Source organism: Acartia tonsa, chromosome 4, assembly GCF_053477335.1.
Source record: "Acartia tonsa isolate MP-2025a chromosome 4, ASM5347733v1, whole genome shotgun sequence".
NCBI lineage: Eukaryota > Metazoa > Arthropoda > Copepoda > Calanoida > Acartiidae > Acartia > Acartia tonsa.
The window spans coordinates 13,871,015-13,897,229 of record NC_137263.1 but is presented as its reverse complement, the minus strand read 5'-3'; the positions used below and the strand labels follow the sequence as shown (position 1 = coordinate 13,897,229).

The 26,215-nt window shown below is 32.3% G+C and overlaps 4 protein-coding genes across 4 annotated transcripts; 3 read left to right on the top strand and 1 right to left on the bottom strand.

Annotated features, from left to right (window-relative positions):
• The first annotated feature begins 2,675 nt into the window (after positions 1-2,675).
• Positions 2,676-9,835, top strand: LOC145316164 (uncharacterized). Its single transcript, XM_080156496.1, has 15 exons — positions 2,676-2,764; positions 2,908-3,080; positions 3,320-3,656; positions 3,889-4,244; positions 4,333-4,494; positions 4,578-4,876; positions 5,026-5,119; positions 5,239-5,396; positions 5,585-5,710; positions 6,090-6,169; positions 6,810-6,892; positions 7,227-7,416; positions 7,973-8,060; positions 8,525-8,612; positions 9,236-9,835. The coding sequence occupies exons 1-15, from the start codon at positions 2,706-2,708 to the stop codon at positions 9,331-9,333; spliced, it is 2,391 nt and encodes a 796-aa protein (XP_080012622.1). The 5' UTR covers positions 2,676-2,705; the 3' UTR covers positions 9,334-9,835.
• On the top strand, positions 9,787-11,721 carry LOC145316167 (trafficking protein particle complex subunit 2-like protein). Its single transcript, XM_080156498.1, has 4 exons — positions 9,787-9,919; positions 10,160-10,245; positions 11,087-11,206; positions 11,578-11,721. The coding sequence occupies exons 1-4, from the start codon at positions 9,848-9,850 to the stop codon at positions 11,717-11,719; spliced, it is 420 nt and encodes a 139-aa protein (XP_080012624.1). The 5' UTR covers positions 9,787-9,847; the 3' UTR covers positions 11,720-11,721.
• A 1,996-nt stretch (positions 11,722-13,717) lies between these two features.
• On the top strand, positions 13,718-17,399 carry mRpL49 (mitochondrial ribosomal protein L49). Its single transcript, XM_080156497.1, has 4 exons — positions 13,718-14,042; positions 15,070-15,174; positions 15,654-15,774; positions 17,172-17,399. The coding sequence occupies exons 1-4, from the start codon at positions 13,742-13,744 to the stop codon at positions 17,278-17,280; spliced, it is 636 nt and encodes a 211-aa protein (XP_080012623.1). The 5' UTR covers positions 13,718-13,741; the 3' UTR covers positions 17,281-17,399.
• Positions 17,400-18,047: 648 nt separating this feature from the next.
• On the bottom strand, positions 18,048-25,939 carry LOC145316163 (uncharacterized). Its single transcript, XM_080156495.1, has 13 exons — positions 25,328-25,939; positions 23,602-23,751; positions 23,164-23,249; positions 22,198-22,262; positions 21,756-21,829; positions 21,336-21,447; positions 20,778-20,878; positions 20,343-20,412; positions 19,994-20,076; positions 19,505-19,594; positions 19,080-19,162; positions 18,648-18,694; positions 18,048-18,228 (listed from the first exon to the last, which is right to left on the bottom strand). The coding sequence occupies exons 1-13, from the start codon at positions 25,490-25,492 to the stop codon at positions 18,131-18,133; spliced, it is 1,224 nt and encodes a 407-aa protein (XP_080012621.1). The 5' UTR covers positions 25,493-25,939; the 3' UTR covers positions 18,048-18,130.
• Positions 25,940-26,215: the final 276 nt, after the last annotated feature.

The following is a 26,215-nucleotide window of genomic DNA, read 5'->3' as shown; positions in this document are numbered from 1 at the left end:
GTTTATTTTGATAGATGGCGGGGGGGGGGGGTTTATTTTTTCAGATGGGGTAGAATCTCACTCCTCAACTGGGAAATTGCCGTTTTTGTTTAAACTTTAAAATTTTAAAATAGTATTTCAAAAAAACATTTTTTTGCTGTGACTTTTAAGTTGATGATAATTTTAGGTCCATAAAACCAGACAAACTGTAGAATCAATGACGCAACTTTTAATAAATATAAAATATTTTGCCTCAAAATAATAAAATTACTTTTTTTAAGGCAGATAGATTTTTTTCTTTCGTTAAGATCTTGCTAACCACTTTACCGATAACGTTCTCCAATTTAGGGAAGCTTCATATAGATCCTCGAAAGAGCTAAGAAAAAAGTGTATACATCTACGGCACTATGTTCCAGCGAGTGACAAATAATCGTTTTTTACAATTTGTAAAATACACTTTTAAACAATTGTTTAGTAATATACACAAGTTTTTGGAAATAAAGCCGAAAGAATTAGCTCTTTACTATGAAAAATAAGATTTTTATGTGTTATTATACCAGAGGTACGGAATTAAGTTCCTTTTCATCATTGTTAACAACTATTTTTAAGGTCAACTAAACTACATTTCAAACCAGTGTGGACCCTTTAATTTTAAAGCTATTTTTAAGTATTATATATTTTTGGAATCAGTATGTAATAATTTATACGTTTAGCCTTTAAAAGAAGTCAAATATCGATTTTTTGTTGTAATTGTAGATGGTTTTTTTAGCATACCCGATTTCTGTAAAATAGACTATTTTCTTCTAATGAAAATTTTACGTTTTTTTTAAGCAAATCCTCTTACTTGGTGATATTAGATGTATGTTATGTATAATATCAGAGAACTTTGCCCTGTGTATGCAAAAGTATGCGAAGTTTTATTTTTTTAAGCCCTGAAGATACTGGGTCTATCAAAAAATAACAATTTTTTAAGATATGAAAGTAATTTATTTTCTACTTATTTTAAACACATATTCATTTAAACTAAAAGTAAAGAAAAGTTTTAAATAAAGATTATCCCTAAATGTCTAGGCTCTTATCTGAACCATTTTACCTTTTTATTGAGGGGGGGGGGGGAGGGTGAATGCCCCACTTATATCCACATCGGAACCCATTAAAGCTAGAAGTTTAAAAAAAATTTCTGTCATTTCCTAGTTCAAATATATATTCTTATTTAATTCATTAGCATTATTTACTCCCTTCACCGTTTTATTAAGTAACCTTTTTCCAAAGGTGCTTTCATACTTATTAAAAAAGACAAGTAGAATTTGTATTGTTTTATATAGAAAATGCTTCCTTTCAAGTAAATTGAAAATAAAATGAAAGTCTTACATATCAGAGATTTATAGGGATTAGACAATGGCCGAGAAATTAATGTACATTTCCAATGCTAATACACAAAATTGCCCCTTCTATTTGGTGAATTTGGGGACTATTATAATAAACAGCCCATTGTCCCCTCCCTCCCTACATATACACACAAAAAAATAGATAAGAAATAGGCTCATCTGTATGTCAACTTTAGATTAGAAATCTCAAAATATAAATTTCGGCGGCAGCGGTCGGTGGGAAAATGGGGGCAGATTTTTATATGATTTCAGTAGGTCATACATACTTGTTAGAAAATCTTATGTTTAAAATTTGAAGTCTATAGGTCAAAAATTGCGGTCTCAAGCGCTATTTAAAGATTTCTGAGGGATCAGGACCTGCAGGATCATACCTAGACTCTGATATTGACTTAAACACTTAAATGTGATATTGGTATGTACTGGTGTAGGATATTTTAGTATTTGGTAACTTAAAATGCTTAGTTTAAGACAAACAAAATATTTTTGCTCTTTACCTGTATGACCGTGCCAGGTTTGCTGGCATCCTGTGCCATCCAGGATGGAGATATTTAAAATTTCGCCATTATATTGAAAGATATATGGATACTTATTGCTATTTAAATAAAATTTCATCAAAATTTTAAAATATACACTCTCTATGATTTTTTGTCATTTTTTGGCTTTTCTGGAACACAGTGTACGGGGTCCTAATACTATATAGAGGCTAAACCCTGAGTGTTAAATTCGAAAAAATGTCGAAATAAATGGATGTTAATGTGTGCAAGTAGGCCGTTTTGAGGGGAAATCGCCAAATTATCATCTTATTTATATTTATCATTATACTTTTTTTACATCTTATATACTAAAAGTTGCATCTGCTTGTATGCCGCGAGATTTTCATTGTGTTACGCGGCATTGTTGTGATGTTTGCGCTACTGACGGGATTTTCGTAATTTTGTTTAATTTGGCATAATTTTCATTATAAATGATGATTTTACCAAAAGAGTGTATTATTTTGCAAGCATTTGATGTTTTTACGTTGTTTTTTTTCGGGTTTCTTTGTTGATTATAGTCTATAAATCAGGTCGACAATCTATTATTAAGCCAAAATTAATAAATATATATTTTAAAGAAAGAGGTAGGTATTACGAGATAATAATAATAAGATATATTAAGTTTTTTATTTTAATGTCTTCCCGTTCCGCATTAAATTAGGCTTCCATTTCTGGCTTTTAATTGTCATTTAGAATGTATGTATGATCAATTCGTTTTATCTAACTACTGAGGTTTATCAAATATAAGTTTTCCCCTCTATTTTTGATAATTTACATTTCTTTCAGACATTTTAGTCCTCTTATCATGCCTCTTAATAGAGGCGCTAAGAACGATTCAGGGATTTGGCTGCAGTTTACTAACAGGTAAGGTCACGGTTAATTTGCAAACTTAAAAAATGGGATAATATATAAATCAGGAAAAGACCTAAAAATAATAACAAAACTACATTTATTTTAAAATATTTGAATTTCTTAAGATCTTGCTATTACTTATGATGATTTTACAGGAATAGTCTATCGGAGGAACGAATACGATCGCTATTTGAAAAATACGGAGGCATCAAAGAGTGTGACGGAGCTGTCAACGGTCCCTCCGATGGATGGGTTATGATATCAATGGAGACCATGGACAAAGCAACTTCAGCAATGAAGGGGATGAGGGAAAGTGGAAATCCTATAGGTAAAACTTTTAATTTAAACACGTAGATTACACGATGAGTATTGTGCATGAAAACTTATAATCTGTACATTTAGTATGCGAGTAACCAATCCTAAATAGAGGTTAACTTGCAATTCATAATTAAACCATCCGCAGTACTTTGATACGTTCATTGTCTAACATCTGCAATCGTTACTAATAAAAAATATAAACTAATGAACTTTATATTGTGTTATTTTCAATGACTTTTTATCTTTTAGGTGAAACTCTTTCTCTAATGAACCGTGGAAGTATGGAAAACGGAATGGGAGGCAGCGAGTCTGAGGCAAATCTTGCTGAAAATGTCAAAATTGTTACCAAGCGATCATCCCAACCCAGAGACCATGATAAATTTGAAAATCCTAATTCGTTTGTAGGCAGTAATGATCTTCTTTCTTCCAGTGATATTGGTGACGTCGGTGGAATGAAAAACTTGACCGCAATGTATAGTAAAATACTTGAACTCACATCTCACAATAATAATCTCTTGCTAACTGGTATGAGAGAGACAGTTGAGGATTGTAACCGTCAGTTAAAGGAAAAAGATGACCAAATCAGGTATCGATATAATTTATATATACCTATTCTTATTTATACTGTAGTAAGTTCTTTTTGTCTGAATTTTAAGATGTCGCTAACCACTGAACTCGTTGAGTTGTCCATTTAAGGGAAGCCTTTTATAGCTTAAAAGATTGTTTTAGTCTATAACTAGGATGAAGTCACTGAACTAGATATTTGTTAGGTATTGTATTTGATCAACTAGCAATATTTTGAACGCCTATATTTTTAGACGTCTTCAAAACATTCTAACTAACCATGAAGAAAATATCAGAAAACTAACAAACAAGTTGAGTTCAAATCAAGATTTGGAAGCCAAAGTGAAAATTTTCTTCGGAGAGAACGAAGAATTCTACAAGAAAAAGGCACAAGAGCTAACCAAACAGAATCAGGACCTGTCCAAGAAATTGGCCGAGAGTGAAAAGTCCAGATTTGAAAGGGTTCTAGAAGAATCCGACACTTCAAGAGTAAAGGCCGAGGTAGAAAAGTTAACTGGTTTGTCCGACAATATACTCAGTAAAACAGAACAGGTGTTCGCAGTCGTGCAGGGTTTGGATATGGGAAGTATTGTCAGAAGCGATGGTAAAGGTAAGAGTTCATTATTAGTAGATATTCAAACAACTTTTTGTAAAGATTTGTACATTTTAGAAGAAATCGTTACTAAACTTTTTTTTAGGAGAATTGAAAATGGACTCAATGAGTGGTAACACTGCCCTTCTACACAACAAAATTGATAAGTCTATCAGAATTCTAGCAGAAACATCTGAAAACCAGAAGAAGATGAATAAAGTTTTACAGGACCTTATTAAATATACAGGTCTCATGAGACAAGATTCAGGTGAGGTAGCGTTAAATTGACAATTAGAAACACGTTCTTACTACATATATCATAAGGATCAGGATTAATTCAATAATTTTTAGATACCATTGAAGTTGAAGACAAAAAGAAGAAAAAGAAAGATAAGGAACGAGACCGTAGCCGTGGACGGAAGAGGTCAAGATCGAGAAGTACAGAAAAACGCCGGCGTTCTCGTTCAGGCAGTGGGGAGCGCTTAAAGATGCAGCAGGTCATGCCACCTGCATCTATAGATCATGAGTTTGAGGAGATGAAATGGGGCCTCAACATGACCCTTATTGGTGATGGTCACTGGAAATCTTTGGTGACTGTTGATGATATCAAGAATATCGTCGACAGAATGGGAAAGAAAGTAAATTTTAGGGTAAGTCATATTTTAATCAATCCCCAACATTATCAATTTTACATACACCCAAAGACCAATTTTAAGTTTATTGACTCAATTATAGCATACTTATTGTAAAATATCTTTCATATTTAAAAGGTTATGTATTGTAATTTTAATATTTGCAGGTTATGTGTAATGAAAACGAAACTTTGGCAAGCATGTATGAAGAAGAACGTGATAGCCTCATGGTTGCTCTACCTAAAACTTGTTATAAAGTTGGTGAGTAAAGATTTCAATGCTTTTTATTGCATAATATTTAGGTATAACACTATGAGTTTAAAATTAAAAATAAAATAATTAGATTAGATTAGAGACAAAAATGAACCAATGTATTTTAGGCATTTCAATTGGTTCAAACGAGTTGAATGATCCCAGTTTGATAACCTTGAAAGACGCCCCTATGGATGAGGTCAGACGTAGAAATGAACCAAAGCTGAACAAGAAAGCACGCATTTTAAAAGAGCTTGTGCTTAACCTGATCCGCCAAAACAAGATGGTGAGATTTTTATGTTTTATACCAAAATAAAAGTAACAAGTCAGTGATATTCATAAAGCTGATGAATTCCAAAGTGTTGAACCTGTTTTCTGGTTCTTAGGGGGTAATGAACTCAAAGGCATTTAAAATTTATTTAATTTATTATTATGTAAAAAAAATGAGCTTTTTTATTCAATATTTAATTTTAGGTTATTGTGATGATACCTCCTTATGCTGAGACAAGAATGGAGGTCCATGGACAGTGGGAGGAGATACTTCTCAACAAACTTGGGGACATCAGGTTCCCGAGTATAAAGATCCTTAACATGGCTAAGGTAATGCTAAAATTGATAGGCCCTTAGCATCTAGAGGCTCTGTGTTCAAAGAGGCAGGGATGGGCTAAAAAATAGCTTAAACCATACTAAGACTTAAATTTGAATTTAAAAATGCCTAAAACCCTCATAGGATCTATGTGAAGCTTACCTCTAAAGAGAATCCAATTGGTTCAGTAGTTATTGAGATCTTAAGCTTGAGACAAAAAATCCTTACTACTTTATATTAAAAGATTTTGGTCAGAGATAAGAAAGGAAGAGGATATTTAATATGTATGTATATGTTATGTAGTGCTTGTTAAAGTTCACTAATTGATATTAGATTATGAAATGTCAGAAATCTTCTACCATTTAATATTTATCTACTTAATATTTATTTTAGATCATGAGAGGAACAATGAGCGAGTATAGTAATAATGCAGAGTACCTTGATATGTGGCTGAGGCCACTTCCTAAACCTAGGTAATTGTTTTTATTACTGATTACTCTCATGTTATTCAATGTTATCATTGTTCTATTAATAAAATTGCAGTAAATACTTGTTTTCAGTAAGTAAATAAATCCAACAAGAGAAATAAAATTTTTATCACTGAACATTTAATTGCTTTTCATATAAGATTTATTTGAATTAGATACTTAGGTAATCATCTTAAGACTATATTCTACATTTGATCCCCGGCTCAGGGGGGGGGGGGGGATAAAAAATAAGTGGTTGGAGGGGGAAAAAATGTAAAAATTAAGAAAACTGAAAACATTTTTTCTATTTTCCCCCCTCCTTGGTGTAAAAAACTAAAAAAAATGTGTGGTAGGAGGGATAAAATAAATAAAATATGGAGTTCTTTAAATAGTTTTCCATTTTCCCCCTACTTGGTGAGAAAAAACTAGGGGGGGGGGGGAAATAAAAAAAATTTAGCCGGGGAAAAAAAAATAAATCTTGTGCAGAATATACACCCCTGACAACTTCTTTTACTTTTAATATAATGATGTGCTTTTCAAAGCACATTTTGGTAACTTGCAAGAGTTTTTATCTTAAATAAAAACAGCATCTTTTTATGTCGGAAAACAATCCGACAAAATTTGCATGTAATATTTAATATTTCAGACGCACCTTGTCACCGTATGGAACGAGGCGAATGTTTCATGCCTTGCGCCAGACAGTTACATCCAAAACTCCTCAACAAGCAGGTATTGTCTTTGACCTGGGTTTCAAGCTTTAGCTTTGTCCCAGTGGTTAGAGAGGTCAAATATCAATGAATTACTTACAAGAAACCCGTAATTGTGCTTGATAATAGTAAGCTGGGGATATCTTTCTTCATAATAGGCCCTTGCCTAACTCTCCTGTTTGGTGTTGGAGATAATGGTCGTTTAATCAAAGGATTTTGCTGTCTGTGATCTGTTGAGTTGCGCATTTTAATTGTAGTTACCAAATGACAAAATAATAAGAATGTTGAAAAAACTTTATGTTACTAAATAATGGGTATCAGAATTCTTTAAATCTGATGAGAATACTTTTCTACAGGTATGGATAATTGGCCGACGCCACAGAGCCATCCTCCCCCAACTCAGACACAGACCCAGCCAGCTGTGCCACTGCAGCAGCAGCTGCAGACACCTCCGCCAATTCATGCTCAGGCCCCAATTCAATCCAGAATGAGCAGCAATGTTGCCGCCATTGCTCAACCAAGACAAGAAGATTTTCCTTGCCCAAGGTAAAAAATACTTTGTTATGAAATAAATAAAATAATGTTCTTAAGCAAAGTGGTAAAATACATCCATATCTATACAAGTATAGTTTTGACATTTGCAGTAATAAAATGTAAATTCATTGATGATTCAGGCTAAATTCATAACTAGTGCGTTTTCATTTGCATATATCACTAGTTTACAGTTTTACAAGTGTCAAATATCCATTTCCTGTAAAGCCTACTAGGATTAATTTTAAATGAAACGCTAGTCTAGAACTATCTACCACTGCACTGAAACTATAAGCAATAAATGTATAAATCAGACAACTACCTGGCCCATGTAGTGTGGGCCTTTTTCGTCTGCTAGCAAATTTCTGTCTGCCATTTTGAAGCAACTTGGTTGTGTTATCATATCCGATGCTATTGGCTGATATTCAAAGACCCAATTGAAAGTACAGGGTCCACGGGGCGGGGACATACTGTTATTTAACCCCTCTCCTCTATTCTTTCACTTTAATCTATAAGCTAACCACTAAATCACTGAACCCCAAGGAAAATTAACACAGTTGTTTGTGTTTAGATGTACCAGAACTGGACACACACAGGACAAGTGCAAGAGCAGAGACAAAGTATGCAGGAAGTGTAACTTAGTTGGACACTTTGTAGAGGTAGCTTTCACCTTTTTTTCAGGGGTGTATATTCTGCATGGTTGACCCTGCTAAAGGGGGGGGGGGGGAATAAAAAATATGTGGTTGGGGTAAAAAAATGTAAAAATTAAGAGAACTGAAAACATTTTTTTCCATTTTTGGGGGTGCTTGTTGAAAAAAATAAAAGTATATGGGAGGGGGGATTATATGAATAAATTAAAGAGTTCTGAAAATATTTTTTCATTTTTTCCCTTCCTTGCTGGAAAAAACTAGGAGGGAAAAAAATTTAAAATGTGCAGAATATACCCCCCTGCCTTTTTTGGTTTGTAAAATAAGTAATAAATTTTTTTTAAATAGAAAGAACAGGTTCTTTAAAAGCAACAAGGACCTAAGAAAGTTTCTTTTATTATTGTTTAAAGTTTTATTTCACGCTTTGACTGCCCACCCATTTTCGAGAAATGTAAAAATTATGAAAAAATATTTAGGTTCATGAAATCACTGATGAGAGGTTCCGTCAAGTAATCACCACTGCGCTGGGATATGATCTGTGGGAGTCAAGGGGGTATGGTGGAGGTAACAGCCTTTACATATTTTGCAAAGCGTCTGCTAGCATTCGAAATGGCGAGGAAGTTGAGTTATGTTATGGAAGTTTTAAAGGTTCATTTTACCTCTTAACCAGGATGAAAAAAATTTAAAATCGTTCTTCTACTGTTTTAATCCTTAGAACTCAAACCTTTACGGAATTTTAGCACATCCTATCTTCCCCTTTTAGATTCCCTACTATTGGACCTGGTTTCATTGAACCTAATCGGTTCAGTGGTAAGCGAAATCATAAGAAACAAACAAAGAAACTTTTACTTCTTATCTTTATATGATAGGATGGTTCATATTCTATTTGAAATATCTAGAAATATTATCTACTTTTTTGATGTTATACATCATTTTCTACTCATGGACATGATAATATGCAGGGTATCATAGTTATTTCTCGCATCGTATTATAAACGGCTTTCCGCGGATATAGAATGTTCCGGCAACGGCTAAAAAAACTGGTTTTAATCTTTTGATTGTACATTTTTATATTCGTAGAAAGCTGGATATAATACGAAGCTAGACATAGTTTTTTCGTATGGATGAGAACCGGTTCCTATCCACTGGATTCGAATAAAAACGAGAAAATATTTTATAATATTTAGGATACGAAGATTCCAGCCGAGTTGATAATCAAGATTACAAGAGAAGCAGACCAGACAATAGTGGTCAATACTATGGGGGCAGAGGGGATTACTATTAGTTATTTCTACACCATACCTACATATTATATACAGTCATTTTTTATATTCATTCATTGTTAAGTAATAGTGTGATAATGCAACAATTAAGTGTAAATGTTTTTTAAAACTTTTTTTACAGGAAAACATTAAACAATACATAAATGAATTATCAATTATCCGAAGAATTTTTATTCTACTCTAAAATTATTAATAGGCGAGTTAAGAAACTCATTTGCTACTTATCTCAACTTAAGTATTTAAAAGTTGTTTTTAGACAGTCCATTTATTGTTGACTTAAAAAATATTTGTATGAGTCGTTGCTTTCTCAACGCAGCTTCCTATTAAGTTTATTATCTATCTATCAAAGAAGCAACAAAATTTTAATTTAAATTGAATTTCTAAGAAAAGAGTGAACCTGTATCATGCCGGCATTTTTTAATAAATTCATACCATTACTAGTATACAGTGTATATGTTACTGTAAACCTTTATAAACATTTCATTATGTTTTTTTCTTTAGAAATCATTATCAAAAATGGCGTCGTGTGTGGCTGTAATTGGAAAAGAAAATAGTCCTCTTTATATTGCCTGCTCCAATCCTGAACAAGTAAGTAATACATAGGCTAGGAAGTATGATTATGTCCTTATCTAGCGTGGTAATAACAACAGGTTGAAAAATAGATACTTAAATGCTGGACATGGAAAGAATCCGAGAATAAGCTATTAAAAAAAAACTTGGTACACGTTGTAAAGACTCTTGTCATATATTTTTTTTAGAACAGGATTTAAATACAAGATTTCATGTCTTTTTCAGACAAAATTTTATCATTTAATTTTCTGTTTTTAGGAGCTTGGATTTCATTACAGTTTACACACAAGTTTAGATTTTATTGAAGAAAAACTTTCTACAACAAATAAAGGAAATGAACACAGGTACGTATGTAATAATGTTTACATAGGTAAGTATAAAGGTTTATTTCATTTCATAACTTTAATAAGAAAATAAAACATTTTTTTAATCTTTGAATTGTTATTTTTAATTACAAAAAATTAATCATAATCTGAAGTTAGCAAGGATGCCTAACAATTAAGACAAAAATATCGAGTGACTTTGCTTTTGTTAATCAATATTATTTAGAACTTAAATCAAAATATTCTATATAAAGGGGGGAGGCGGATGTGTCACTTTTTGAAACCAAAAGTAAAACGTGCATGATCTCAGCCCACTTGACACTTGTAAGATTTTACAATTGCAATTTTTTTTAATATTGACATATTTGAAAGTGTCACGTTAAAATATAAGGGAAATTTCTATGAGAAAAAAGTTTATCTCAGATGATTGAGAACTATCTAATTTGGCGAAAAAAAGGAAAAACAATTCGGCGGTTCCGCCGCCGTTTCTTCGCAGTTCCATATTGTTCTCCACAAAAGCAACTGCTGTGCAGAATTTTAGAGTTATAACTCTTTTATGGGCTGAGATCATGCACGTTTTACTTTTGGTTTAAAAAAACTGCACATCCGCCTCCCCCCTTAAAAATTACTAATGAATATACTTTTTATTTTCAGATTTTATTACCTATTGAGTTGGTTCGCTTAGTTTTTTTATCGTCTAAAGAATCGATATTTTAAAAATTATATTCTAGGGATAACTTACGAGGAATTGTTGATTACGGACGGGCCGACCGTTATTATAAAAATGCTTAGCTTTAAAAAAAATCTTTAAACAAACATGCATAATGCAAAGAAATATACATAAACTAATATTGTTTTTCAGAGATTTATATCTTGGTTTATTATACTCTACAGAACACCAGAGAATATTTGGCTACGTAACCAACACTAAAATAAAATTTGTCATTATTGTCAACGTGGATGCAACAAATGCCAACCTTAGGTAAGCATAAAGAAAGGGATATTTTATCTGAAGAAAAATAATTATCTTTCCAATTTTTCTGCCGTTTAGATAATCAAAATTGAGACCACTGATAAAGTTGCTTTCTGAATTTTTTAACTTAACTCATGCTTGATATATGTATCTGGCGATTCTAAAAACCTCGTATTGGCTAAAATAACGGTTGACTAAATAATCAAAAGCATACCTATTTTTGTTGCCAATGAAATAGACTAACCCAAAGACTTTGAATTTAAATAGCCCAAAACCATGCCAGAATATCTGTGAAGCTTCCCTAAAATGGAGAAAGCAATTGGTTCAGTGGTTTTAGCGAGTTCTATATTAAACTTCATAAAACTTTGTTTTATATTCAGGGATAATGAGACACGTCAAATGTTCCGTAAGCTGCACGTAGCCTACACAAATGTTATGTCAAATCCATTCTACACTCCTTCCACGAGAATTAATTCAAATAAGTTTGCTGCTGTGGCTGGGAGCATATTGGCAAAACAATAGAACACAGCTAGCTTAAGCCAGGTACAGGTTTACCTGAGCACGCCAAAGAAACTAACTAGCAGGGGTGTTCTAGGAAGGTATTGTGAGTTCATAACCACTCTTACTTAAATCGTAGCTGTAGCTTCCCTACTATGATTTTTTTCAAAATACATTTTCTTGGCTGCTGGGTTTCAATTTTTCTTTCTACTATAATTATGAAATGAATTGTTTGTTTCAGCGAGCTGGTTTACATGTTTTAAAGAGCAAATCTAACTGTTAACTGGGTATTTCAATCATATAATCCAATCCATCAATGAAAAGTAATAAAAAATTCATATTCTTTTAGAGCTATACTACGCAACATGAACAAACTTCTTAGTAGAAATTATATTTTGCTTTATTCAAGCCTTCTCAATTTTAATCATTTGAGAGTTTCTGACAGGTAATATCAGTGCATGTTAAACAATATGATCAGATAATTGACTCAAATTATATTGATGATTGATACCAGATCTATTTCTTGTTTGTTGAACAAATTATTAAAAAAAGGTCTTTTCTTTTTTTAAGGTGTTTTTATTATTTAGAATCTGATATACTAATTCAGATGATCTATACAGACCTGTATTTTTTTCAATCTTTGGGATCTTGCAGTCAAACAAATATTACAAATGCATTTCTGTTCTGTTTTATCATCTGAGCAGGTATTTCTTTGCAGAATAAGATCTTCATAATTAAGCATAGCAAGTAATTTTGTTAAATTACCAGTTTGGCACTACTTAAGATATTTCAACATGTACTGCATGTGCCAGTTGGAAACACAGGATTGTTAATGTTATAGTTCACATTCATTAAATATACAGAAACTCTCAAATGATTAAAATTGAGAAGGCTTGAATAAAGTGAAATATATTTTCTACTAAGAAGTTTGTTCTTGTTGTGTAGTATAGCTCTAACAGCGTATTTTTTGAGAATTAGTTATACTATGTAAACTATTTTAGTATCATCTAGTCTCCTTGTCTTTTTTGTCACAATGGACACAGTCCTTGCCATATTTACCTGTTAGTGTAAGGATTATTTCAGTTTATTTGTTTTAGACATATCCTAGTTTAGATGATTAAGTTTAAAATAATCTTATTTATCTGTGACTTCAAAGATATAATTTGCAGTAGAGAAATGAAAAATAGACTTGGTGTTTCAGAATTGTCTCAAAAATATTCTGGGACAATCTGATACAGATTCACCAGGCTTTTATCATTGCTTTCATCAATTAAATTAAAGATAAGGATGGTTTATTAGCCTAAATGTAGATTATATAACTTTAAAAGTATACTGTTTAAAATTTTATAATTAGTAAAAGATTATGAATTTTTTATTATTTTTCATTGATGGATTAGATTATATGATTGAAATATCCAGTTAACAGTTAGATTTGCTCTTAAAACTTTGTAAACCAGCTCGCTGAAATGAACAATTCTTTTTATTTTATAGTAGAAATAAAAATTGAAACCCAGCAGCCAAGAAAATGTATTTTGAAAAAAATCATAGTAGGGAAGCTACAGCTACGATTTAAGTAAGAGTGGTTATGAACTCACAATACCTTCCTAGAACACCCCTGCTAGTTAGTTTCTTTGGCGTGCTCAGGTAAACCTGTACCTGGCTTAAGCTAGCTGTGAGAAAAAAATATTATTCATATATTTTGTGATTAATCTGTGATTTCATTTAAGTTATTTTTGTTAAAATTGCATTTCGTTTTTAGGAACTAAGATACTTAATGTTAGGGCTGATTAAAAGATTTTTTTTCTTCATTTTGTGACCAGTAATAAGGACCAAGATTTTAAAATTAAATTGATTTTGAAATTGGGGAAAAATTCTTTTATCTTTTAGATAAAATATTTATATTACTTAGGTAATATGATATTACATCCTTTGTTATGTGATCTGATAATTTTAAATTTTAATTGTATTAATATAGGTAATATGATATTACATCCTTTGTTATGTGATCTGATAATTTTGAATTTTAATTGTATTAATATTTCAGAAATGAATGTTTATAGGGGAAGCAGAGTCTTATTATCCCAATGGCGCAACAATGTTCTAGCCCTTCCCTCCGTTAGAAATTACAGAGAAAGTGAAAATTTTGTATTCGACTGGGACAAGGTGCCAGAAACTCTGGAGAAAGAAAAGGAAAAGTTTGAAGAGTATGTGGAGGTTGCAGGGGAGGCAAGATTTACAGACCATAAACTTAATATTGAGAATATCGAGTACACAGCATCTCAGAATCCAAATGAGTGGGCCCATGTTCAATATTTGGTGGACCTTAGCAAACCTAAATTAATCCCAGGTAGAGTTTTTAGATATGCATCTAGTTTTACACGCCTCTAATGTCCTTGAGGTGGAGGGGGGAGTCCACCCCTCTCTTCTTTCTCTCCAGGGTTTCGGATCCGGATCCGCAAGGATCCGCATATTTTGAGTCCAAGGATCCGGATCCGCAAAAAAAATGCGGATCCGGATCCGGATCCTTAGACTCCAAAAAATGCGGAAAAAATGGAAAAATCTACCTAAATTTATATAAAATCTCAGACATTCTCTTGATGAGAGCCAATCTTTAAGGTTTAGGTTCAGACTTGAAAATTAAAAGTATTTTTGACTTCGAATTGAAGAATAAATTTTTTTGAAAAATTTGGTGATTTTATTTTTATTGTCAAAGATCCGGATCTGGATCCGGATCCGCACTGACCAAATTTTGAGGATCCGGATCCGGATCCGGATCCGCATAAAATCAATGCGGATCCGAAACCCTGTTTCTCTCAATTGTAGTTGAGTGGTTCACGAGTTTCTTCGGACCACGCACACAGATCCTATTATTATTTTCAAAATTACAAAACTTAACTACAATATTCGTGGCTATGCCTCTAGTAAATATTTAATTTGTATTTTTGAAAAAAAATGTTTACAAAAAAGCATCAAGGATGTCAATTAGAAATCCTTGAAAATTTTGATTTTAATCTGGGATTAATCAGCAATATATTTTTGTTTTAAGAATATCTACTAATCGAATGCATCGAGTTATAGACAGCTTTACGCGGATATTAAAATGAAAAAATTGTAAGATTAAAACCAGTCTTGTTAGCCTGACGCCTAACAAAAATGTAGTAATCATATGATTTTTATATTAATATTCATGGAAAATTGTCTGTTATACAATGCTATACATGATTTTTTGGTATGGGCGAGAACTGGTTCTAATCCAGCGGATATTAATCGGTTTCAAAGTCATATTGGAAAACTCTCATAAACTTAGAGAACTATTTTAGAATCTCTTGGTCAGTATATTAAAATGATATTATTTATTTTTTAATGATTTTTAGTACCTGAAGGAGAAGGTGTAATGCCAAGTGGATTCTTTCTGCCTAGAGCTAAACCTGGAGATTATCCTTACTTTGTTAACAGATTACCTAGTTGGCTATATCCAGGTAAGGACAACATTTTTATATTTAATTTATCATTTATTTTATGTTTCTAGAAGTATTATATTTTTAAGGGATGCTTTTATTTTATCCGTCAGTAATTGACAGCTGATAACGTTAACTTATACATAATTGTCCTATCGATTTCAAAATTGGCATGATGATTCCTGTATTAGTTAGGTACGATTTAGAAAGCGTAGCAACTATACAATCGTAACCCGAAAGTCCGTTCGTCAATTTAAAAGAATTTAATTTTTAACTTTTTTTTACAACAATTTAAGATTAGGTAATTCCTATTATGTTGCCCCTGAACGAAACTGGTTTATTTTATTATTCGTTCAAAACTATCTAAATTGCGATACGATATGTAATTTTTCAGCATGGCTAGGTAACAGTTCTAATCCAGCGGATACTTATCGGTTTTGAAAAAGACATTAAGAATATTAGATATTATATTTTTGCACAAACAACCATCATTTTTTCAGTTCATACTCGAGATTATCAAAACACATTTAAAGATCATAAATATGTGGTCACGGTGGTAAGAAAGATTGATGGAGACATTTTCAAATTAAGAAAAGATATAGATGATTTTCTTTTCAAGAGGTAGTATTTTATGCCAGTTTAATCAGTGGTAATTTTTTTGTCTATAGCTTAAGATTTTAAAAAATTACGGAACCGATTGGGCTTTACATCTTGGGGAAGCAAATTTTTATGTGATCTAATTATCCGTTTGATCTGATTTTTATTATATTGATTCCTGGGACAACAAAGAACAATATTTTAGGCGAAGTAACTCTATAATCAAATCCTAAAAATGTAAGTATGTCCATAAACTCAATAAACATTATCCTGTATCAAGAAGTTTTTCAACAAATTTACTTACAATTTTGCTTCGACTCTTATACTTTTATATTCTGATAATTCAGTTTAGACACTATACAAGTGTTAATGTCCGTTTGTCCTAACGTTTCAGTGCTTCGCTTTTATGGATGTTGTCATCCTTGTTTAAAATAAATATTGTTAAAAATTATGTAAAAAAAAGATATAAAAAAATAATATTTATTACGATTGCTAAATGCGACAACAGTCACCCAATGAGGTGTGGAATCGATAGGATGGGTTCAACATACAGGGTGCGCCACATATAACCGGACTTTTTTAAACGGCCATAGCGTCAAAACTACTTGACCAATCAGGATGTTTGACCCCACTATAAAAAGACACTAGAAAAGACTAGAGCTCTTTATCTAAAATGGCTTGGCTGTAGTACTCCGGCAAAGTGAAACGTGGCAGATTTAGAGATGTCAAAAACGTCAAAAATCGTGTAAAATCGTGAAAATTTCTCGGTTCTCGACGTTAGAGACCCATATGGAACTTAAAAACTCATTTTAGACCAAAGATTGCGCTGACAACCCTAGCTGAATATGCGTTTTCCAAAAAGGTATAACACGTCATTATAGCTCAACTTTGGTCCAAATAAGAGCCATCGTGTCAAATGGTAGCTTGAAAGTTGGGTGAATTTGGATCCTGCTGTTACTCACGTTCCTAAGGAAATGGGGCCTCCCAGCAGCCCGATCTTAATTCAATGGACTTTTTGGCCTGGGGCTACTTTGAAGCATGCATCAATAGACGTGCCCATACCAAAAAGACCTCCCTCATTGCCACAATCAAGGAGAACTTCGCCAGCTTGGACAGGTACATTCTGACCTGGGCCTGCTGGCGGTTGAGGAGGCGGTGATTGATGCTGGCGGCGATTTTATTCAATGATCTACTAGTCATATACCTAGTTTGCTTTCCAAATTGTAAAATTTAATAAAACCTTTAGAATTGACGATTTTATGTTCATTTGTTTACAATTTAGAAGAAGTCCGGTGGCGCACCCTGTATATTAATTTACGTTTTAGACGTACGGACCGATCTTAAATGCAGAAACTTTTCTCTTAACAACACAAGAAAAGGTTTTTTTTTATTAAAAAAAACTCAAAATATGTTTTTTTCAGATATGAACGAGAATTCATCTGCAAAGTTATGGAAATAGCTCAGAAATTAATTTACAGAGGAAACGTTGAAAAAGACCTCAAAGATTTCCTGAAAGAAAAGGGCTTTTAATTTTTATTATTAATAAATGATTCTTAATTAATTTGATATTTTTTTATTTTTTCAAAGATTATCTACAAGTGTTGCATAATTTGTTGAGAAACTTAATAAAGAATGATAATAAGGAACAATTTGACTTCTTTTATACGTTTCCGAAAGAGCTGATAACTTACGGATAAGGAGGTATTAGGGTTGGCAGTACGAAATCCGCAATTCGTCCAATTTTTGGACAATATATGAACCCAGAATCCGAATCTTTTATGACTTTTGTAGCATTTAAATTTTTTTTATTGATAATGTGGCAGATAAAAACCAAAAAGTATTTTATAGCATCCTAAGTTTTTTGTTTATTATTTTTACAGTAGCTTTTCATGTTTAGGTTAGGTAGTAAGGGTTAGAAAATGTCCGCTGTAGGGGCTAGAAAACAAGATTCCGCAATCCATGGATTAATCCGCTTTATTCTTTGGCAGATTTTTGCAAGAATTCGAATCCGAAAATTAGGCGGATTGCCAACCCTACAACTCAGTTTTAAACCAACTTTCTTTCGACGATTAACCATGATTTTCTAGTCCTTATTACTTATGTTTTGTGACGTGCATCAATTTTTTTTTTGAAAATCAAATTATTCTAAGAAGCAGATTGGGGTTTACAAGTTTTAGTACAGAATTTGCGCATTATCCAGGGAGGAGATATTGGGCTGTTAATTGTAATTTCTCGTATTCATTCGAATCTGGGGGATAAGAACCGGTTCTCATTCATACGAAAAACTGCTAGAACAGTTAGTTGTTCATATAATTTATTCTCTATAAAAAAATCATTACAATCCTTATAATTTATTAAAAATATAAAAAAATAACACAAATCACACATGTAATAGTCTAGCAAGTCTGTTTGTAATGAATATAACATGTTCCATACTTCTGTTGATCATACTTGGTCCAACTTTGGATTTGTTTTTCTCTGAAATATCCAATGACATACGTTAATAATACCTATAATACAATGATGACAAAAAACAAACAAAGTTTACACTTTTAAATCAACATAAACTTCTTATTTTATAGTTTTCTAAATTTGATTAATACACCCTTTACAATTTTCTTCAAATTTTCTGGATAAATATGGATTTCACTTTTAAATTGAATCAATTGCCCATTGTCCCCTCCCATCTCCCTTACTACAATCTCTATTATTAGGTAATCTGAGTTTTGTTTTGTTTTGTTTATTTCTATTTTACCATCTGTGGCCAGTTGAGAATATTTATGTGTTTTTGTGCAAGAAGCTTGCATTATTCTATTTTCCCCACTGCATATTTCAGAAAGGTGGGCTACACAGTTATTGTAGACAACTATGGCATACATCAAAGGTAAAGTTCTTACCGATAGATTTTTTGTTGAGATTCTTCCATAGGCCAGTTACAATCATTCTAACAAATTAAAGCATTAAACTTCTTTGCAAACTTTTCCACCAATAGTGTTAAGAAATATTTACGTTATTCATTTTTGTGGTTATAAAATGTACATAAAGGGGTAGGTAGGTTGTCCTAAAAATCCGTAAAGGTGTGAGTTTTAAGGCTTAAAAACAGTAGTAGGACGATAATATTCTCTAAATATTTGTATTCCTTATTGGAAAGAACCATAGACAAAAAAATTATCTATTTATATTTAGTGAATATAATTATCGTTCTACTACTGTTTTTAAGCCTTAAAACTCACACTTTTACGGAATTTTAGCACAGCCTATCTCCCCCTTTATCGAACATTGTCTAATCCCTTAAATTTCCTGCTGTATTAAGAAAGAAAAAATCCTACCTTGCATAATCCATCCATACTTTGTCAAAGGAGTTCCTTAGGTCATCTGTATTTATGCTAATGTTCTTCTTGTCAAGTTCAAACTAAATTTGAATTGCAATAAAATGAAGAATATACATATGAAACAAATGAACAGTGTTAGGAAACCAGCAAGAACACTTACACTTTATTAATATCTATCCCATATTTATAAAAAAAAAAAGTTAAAGGATGTTTTGTGTGTATATGCATTTGTACCAAAGGAACTCGCTATTTCTAATTTGAAAATTGTTGTGTAAAGAAGCAAGTAATTGCTTAGTGAATTAATAAAAGGCAAAGCCTATGAATATATAAAGGTTGTACAATCAAAATGTTTATAATCTGTAGGATTCATATTATCTCATAGCTTCTCAAACTTTGCGGGGTCCTGTCTAAGACAATTGTACCTTTAGATTTTCAACATATGTGTTGAGATGTTTCTCCATTCTGTTAAGACCATCTCCGCTTAGTGTAGTTGTCAGAGAATATGCTACATCCTGTAAGAATCAAAACATCTCAGCAGTTACCGCTTTTCGGGAAAAAAATCAGAGTTATTTAATTTTTTACGTGTAAAAATACAATAATAGTACTTTTCTCTACAATAATGAGTGTTAGTTTCTGATAGAACATTACTCAAATAAAAAATTTGAAAGTAATACAAATTATACTAGCTGCTGCGACCCTAGCATTTATTCAAAGGTGGAGGTAGGTAATAAATAATAGCCAGAAACCATTACAGAACAAGTGTAGCTTCCCTAAAAGGATAACTCAATTGGTTCAGTTGTTAGTGAGATCTCAACGGGTAAATAAGAAACCTTACTAATCTACAAAGAATTTGCTATATAACTTATCAAACTATAGAAATAAAGTTTTAGACAAGAGTTGATATAACTTACCTGCAAAGGATGACCCTTTCCTGTCCATTGCATGTCAATTAATAGAACATCAGAACCTTCCTTACTGAAAAACATATTCCAGCCTGGAAAAGATTATAAACATAGAACGAAATAAAGAATTAAAGAACAAGATCAATTAAGTTCATAAAAAAGCTAAACACATGGACATGAATAGTTTTTGTAAGAGAGTAAAAGAAATCACGATAAAAGACCACGATTACTTGTAGAATAGCTTCTAAAGTTTAATTAATGAAATAATACGAGTAAATCATGTATTTTTACCGAAGAGAGAGCAGCTCTACTGACAGAAGGAAAAAACAATTTTTACTCGCATTGATATGTGTTTAACCTTTGGCGTCTCCATGAATTCTAGTGCAGGCTCCAGCACTTACAAACTCATCCAACTCTCGAGAACGTTCCTGTAAGAAAAGTTAATCCTAAATCTGACATTAGGCCGGAAGTTATGTATTGGTTGCAGCTTTAGAGTGTATAAAAACGCACCACCAGTTGTTTTCGGTCATTGGTTCGTATCTTAGCCCACAACGCGCATAAACTAGGCAAGCAAGACATTATTTATCCATGTATAATTCAGGCCTAATGACTTGTTTGTCTAACATTAAAATTTTTAGTTAAGGTTTTTACTTACTATTTTACATTATCCCATGAAATATTAGTTAACAGGTTAGATATGCCAGGTTTGGATGGGTTTACTTGTTAACTCAGAATTCATGTCTCCAGAATGGAGGTTAGTTGGTAAAATTCCATGGAACCCCTAAAAAAGTACCTTAATCTGTCTTCCAATATTCTTTATTTCTGGGTCCAGATTATTCACTTCAGGAAATCTTTCCAAAAACTTACTCCAGGTTTCCTCCGCGTTCTCAATTTCTTGATGGACAAAAACAGCTTATGCTAACACTGAAATTAATTTTTTTGGGGGGGGGAGGGGGGTCACGAAACCTTTACGTGAATTGTCAACCTTCTGCTCATTAAATACTATTTTAGATTTATTTCGCTATACCTTATTCCTGGCTGCTTTATATGTAATATCTGCGGTTTCTGCAATGTGCTAAAATTATTGGGGCAAATTCTCTTATCCTACAAGTGTATTATATAATAACATCCTCCCTCTAACTTATATATAAAGCAAAGACGATTATGTACAATAGAAAGATGGTTAGGTTTTGTAATAAGTAAAAATTTGATTGTTTAAGAATAAGGTAAAGAGGATCATCTGTTTAACTAAATAACATTATATATTACTTTACTTTGTTACACTTAGATATACAGAAAGAACATAATGTAATGGATACTACTTATTATTGCTTATTATTGCGAGACTTACCATTGCGTTTTAGTCTCCTTTCAAGGACCCAAAAGCCACCTCTCTCCATACAAGGATCAATATTCCAATAGTGTGCATGCAGCTTAGCTAAACATTTCATTACACTCTCGGCCTAGGTAAGATTCAATGAATTTCTCAGCTGCTGATCAAGATAGACGGTGGTAATCTCCTATGAAGAACCCCAATACCAACAATCAACTAGTATATAATTTTCTGGGTCCGTAGTCAGTCATGCAACAAAAGACTAATATTTATTTTATACAGTACGGTTTTGTGATTTTTTGTCTTTTTGGTAAATTTATATTTCTTATGACACTGAATATAACGCAATTTTTTCGCTGGTCCAACCAAAAAGTTTGTGCTTTGCTACTTATGGATGCTTTCATCCTTTTTTACATGTTTTTCAAATAGATTTTTAACCTGTAAATCATTCATGAAAGGGCTCTGATAATAATTTTCGCACAGATCTTCCATCACAATTATAAAAGATGTTTCTAAAACAATGTTAAATAGATACAGAAATAAAGTTATGACTTTTGTACAACTTTGTTATTTTATTAATAAATGTTCATAAAAAAACTGCCCTGTTTTTTGAGACAATCAATGTAGGAATAGTTATAACAAAAGCATATGTCGTTAAATTATTCCTGCAAATACAATTATCTTTTTTCAATCACTTGGCGAATTTTAAAAAGTTACCCACAAGAAAATAAAAAAAAAATATAACTATTACTTAACCCCTATGCCTGAGGATAATGTTACAATTTAGTGGTGGAAAACTCAAAGAACGAGAAATTTTCAGTATTCCTAATGGTCTGAAAAAACGCAGATATTTTTTAGATCACTCGTACAAAAATAGTACCTTGAGGGCTGGAGTCCAATTGTTTTGGGGTCCCGTCTGAGTAATAAACTTTAGGAAACAAACATCTAGAAAAACGCTTTACTTTCATAATTTTTAGAGAAATGGTATTTTCTTATAAGAAAACTTTCCATCTTACAGTTGGATTGTAGGTCAGTTAGTCTGTATTGCACACAATGTTTCGTTTGCCCTTTCCTCTCTATCTTGTTTTCTATTATTTTATTGTTGACTTAACATCACTTCTCTTTTTGTCAGCTCTTTCCCTTATCCTTTACATAATCCTTGCATAAAGTAACAGGAAGTGTTTGTCTGTAGCCTAAGATCTCGCTAATTACTAGACCGAAATTATTCTCCTTTTAACTACATTTCTTATAGGCCATGTAACTATTTTATGGAAGGATACTTCCTATGAGAAACCAATTCTGGACAAATGTATAACCACAGACCCCCCATTTTTAATAGCGAAGCTACTCTATAATTTGAAATGTACGTCTGTCTTAGTTTGGGGGAAACGTGGTTTTCTCGGCTCCTATAAAAGATAAAATGCTGAAATATTTTGACAACATTCCCATTATTAAGGAGCACAATTAATTATAAAACATCAATGACGGTTGGACCGCTTTTTAGAAGGTTTTTGGCTATGTTTGTATTTTTCCCATTTTTCTCCATCAATCAGTATCAAAATAATTTTTCCCATTGTTATGAGCATCTTTTATGTAATTTTCTTTGGCCTTCATCATTATACAAAATATGTGGTTTATTTATTTTCTCCAATAAATCTATTCTTGATTTTAATAAATACACTTTAAATCTACTTGTGCATATTCCCATCCATTATTTTTTGTGCTTCGCTACTTATGGATGTTGTCATCCTTGTTATAACTTTAACTAAAAGTGAAGGGTCGACTTACCCCCCCCCCCTCTTTCCTCAAGTGCCCCTGAAAGCCACCAGTAGAATAATACTAATACCTAATATTTTGATGTTCTGGTTTCACAACATCACTGTAGAAATCTATTTCTTTCCTCACACTTTGCACAAATTCTTTCCAGATTTCCTGGGTTTGAATTAAAGAGTTGAAAATGGCTATAGAATACGTGGATATATTTACAGGGACAATTTTGTTTGCTAATATGGATCTCATTTATTGGTCAATTCGTTCATCCAGTATTAAGGGATGGAGTAAAGGGGTTAGATGGAGGTCATAGTTATTTTAGCCAGCTGGGAGTATTACTCTAATAGAGTACATGAAAATCTGGTGCAACATTGAAGCAATCATGAATCGCTTAAAAATTGCTTGCCTGCCTTGTGTTAGTAAAAGGTTAGGAGCGAAGCCACTTATTATTTTAATAATTTAGAACTTTTATTGATTTTAACACTATATCTTATTTTTAAAACTTTTTCTCTACCTCTGATGCTTTTTCTGGCAATTCCCTAGGGACTATTCTCTTGGCCATATAGCTTGTTGTCTCATTCTTGTCATCCAATACTTTTATTGTGAACATATTCGCTTGCATACCTCTTATAATAGACTCTCGGGGTATACTCCAATCTTTAGCCTGAAAAAAAATAAATTGTTATTAATTGTGGTAAAACTAAGATTTTACTCGTACAATTATGGCCTCATAATTATTTTATAACAAATAATGTAAAGTTTCCTGTTTGCTATGTATTTATTTGGCTTCTTTCAATACTTTGGCTTTAGTCTTACAATAGAATTGATAAAATTAAGGCCAGTAGTATTATGTAATATCAAATTTAATGTATAATATAATATATCTATAATACAAAGTAGAACGATGTCTGTCTGTCCGTCTGTCTGTCTGTCCCTTAAGATCTCGGTAACCACTGAACCGATCGGATTCTACTCTTCAGGGTATATACCTATTGGTCCTGTGGTGGTTTTAAGCTATTTTCTTGGGGGGTGGGACACCCCCAACCCCCCCAAAACAAAAAAATCCCCCCCCCCATTTTTTTTTTTTTTTTTGCTTAAGATTTCCTTGGTCCTTTAAGGAATTTCGCCTTAATTTTTTTTATCACCTCTTGGGGCAAAGCCCCTAGAGGCTAGGGGCGAAGCCGCTAGTACATTTATAAGGGAAAGCATAATTTCTATTATGTTAAAATCATTTGTGGAAATGGTAATTTAGCAGCTGCTATTAAAGATAAAAGTCTTATTTTTTTGTGAATTCTTCCATAAACAATGAGCATCTACTCAATAATTTTCTTTGTCTGTCAATCCAGTATTTTTTTCTAAGGGACAATTTCTCTTTAGAGGGTGGTATTAACCTCCCCAAAAATTAGGGATGACAATCCGTCAAATTTTTGGTCCGGATTCGGATTCTTACAAGAATTCGTCCAAAAAATGGCGGATTCTTGCAGATTCCGGATTCTTATTTTTGGCGGATTCCAGATTCTAGCAATATCTTAAAAGGCTTTTTTTTAAATTTAAGTGCTACATATGTCCTAAAAATTAATGTTCTTGGTGTTCTCTATAATTCACTTCCAAAAATCAAACCAGATTTTTATAGTTATTTCTCGCATTGTATTATAAACGGCTTTCCGTGGATATAGAATGTACAATTATGAGATTTACACTATTTTTTTAGCCACGAGGTGCCGAAGGCACCTGCTAAAGAAACTGGTTTTAAACTTATGTTTGTACATTTTTATATTCGTAGAAAGCTGGATATAATACGATGCTAGACATAGTTTTTTTTTGGATGAGAATTGGTTCATATCCACCGGATTCAAATGAGTACGAGAAAAGATATTATATTTAATGATGAAAATCTTTGCCTTCAAAAAGGGGGAATTGAAAGAAAAAAACTCAAGACGCTAATTTTAGCCTACCAATTAAGAATCTAAATCTGCTATTAAAAAACGGATTCCGGATTCGGATTCCAAAATTGGCCAAATATTGGGCAGATTGCAGATTCTGATTGCCAATCCTACCAAAAATAGTTATAAACCTTCACTGTACCTATGAGAAGCTTTCGTAAAAAAAACTCAATCAGTTCAGTGGTTTTGAGATCTTAGGCTTGAACCAAAAACCTTAATATTTTATGTAATAGGGTTTATAAGCTTCGCTACTTAAAATGGTTGTCATACTTGTTTTAATAAATAGGAAATCCTTACTTGTGGATTTATATGCTTCTGTATAAAGTGAATATCTAAAGTAATATTGTTTGGTAAAAATGTTAAATTGTTGTATAATTTTTCATCAAACTTTTTTGGGTCAGGATATCTTTCTTTTGGCAGTGACATTTTTATGGTTATATCTGTAATCATTGGTAGGTACATAACTTTAATTTACCTTTTTAATTAACTAGCGGCTACGCCCCTAGAGGCCTCTTAAGGGAAGTTTACCCCCTCCTCCTTCAATTGAAGTTTGAAAGAGAAAGTTTACATTTTTTGGGGGGTGTCATTTTATTTCTAGGGTCAATTTCTCTTGCTTGTGAGGGTGTGGTGTTACCCTTCCCAATAATAGTTAAAAACCTTCCAAGGACCTATTACCGGTTCAGTAGTTAGTAAGATCCTTCGGAACACACACAGACGTAGAGATCCTTTTACTTAATAAGGATTATTCATGGTTTTCAGTATTGTGGTAAAAAGCAGTTCTAGGGATTCAGTAGTTAAATCCTCTGCTACTAGAATTCCAATAAAATGGTTGTAAATCCTTCTCTTTTCCCATAACAAGGATAACATACATTTTTAAAAAGAAAATTCCTTATATAGAGAAAGAAAATAAAGTCTGAAATGGATAAATGTATGTCAATAAATTGCAAAATTCTGTATATTTACATATTAGTTAGATGATCACAAGTAAAACCCAGGTATTCCCCCTTCGAATTTAAAAGTACACAAATATTATAACCGAAACCTGTCTGCTAGTAATTATCTACAAATATATTCAGGTCATTTGATAAAAATATTCTTCTCAAAAACGTACAATTTTTAATTAGAATCATGATTAAAGTTATCTCTTTATTTTGATAGGCCATCTTAAAATGAACGGGTACAGGG

Excerpts from the sequence above, each read along its gene's own strand:
- LOC145316164 (XM_080156496.1), top strand. The coding sequence starts at position 2,706 with ATGCCTCTTAATAGAGGCGCTAAGAACGATTCAGGGATTTGGCTGCAG. Across the intron at positions 4,495-4,577 it reads TCTCATGAGACAAGATTCAG|ATACCATTGAAGTTGAAGAC; the intron begins GTGAGGTAGCGT and ends AATAATTTTTAG. Across the intron at positions 8,613-9,235 it reads GTCAAGGGGGTATGGTGGAG|GATACGAAGATTCCAGCCGA; the intron begins GTAACAGCCTTT and ends TATAATATTTAG.
- LOC145316167 (XM_080156498.1), top strand. The coding sequence starts at position 9,848 with ATGGCGTCGTGTGTGGCTGTAATTGGAAAAGAAAATAGTCCTCTTTAT. Across the intron at positions 9,920-10,159 it reads CCTGCTCCAATCCTGAACAA|GAGCTTGGATTTCATTACAG; the intron begins GTAAGTAATACA and ends TTCTGTTTTTAG. Across the intron at positions 10,246-11,086 it reads AATAAAGGAAATGAACACAG|AGATTTATATCTTGGTTTAT; the intron begins GTACGTATGTAA and ends ATTGTTTTTCAG.
- mRpL49 (XM_080156497.1), top strand. The coding sequence starts at position 13,742 with ATGAATGTTTATAGGGGAAGCAGAGTCTTATTATCCCAATGGCGCAAC. Across the intron at positions 14,043-15,069 it reads CAAACCTAAATTAATCCCAG|TACCTGAAGGAGAAGGTGTA; the intron begins GTAGAGTTTTTA and ends AATGATTTTTAG. Across the intron at positions 15,775-17,171 it reads GATGATTTTCTTTTCAAGAG|ATATGAACGAGAATTCATCT; the intron begins GTAGTATTTTAT and ends TGTTTTTTTCAG.
- LOC145316163 (XM_080156495.1), bottom strand. The coding sequence starts at position 25,492 with ATGTACCTACCAATGATTACAGATATAACCATAAAAATGTCACTGCCA. Across the intron at positions 23,250-23,601 it reads TGCCAGAAAAAGCATCAGAG|GAAATCTGGAAAGAATTTGT; the intron begins GTAGAGAAAAAG and ends ATTCAAACCCAG. Across the intron at positions 18,695-19,079 it reads GTATGGATGGATTATGCAAG|AATGATTGTAACTGGCCTAT; the intron begins GTAGGATTTTTT and ends TTAATTTGTTAG.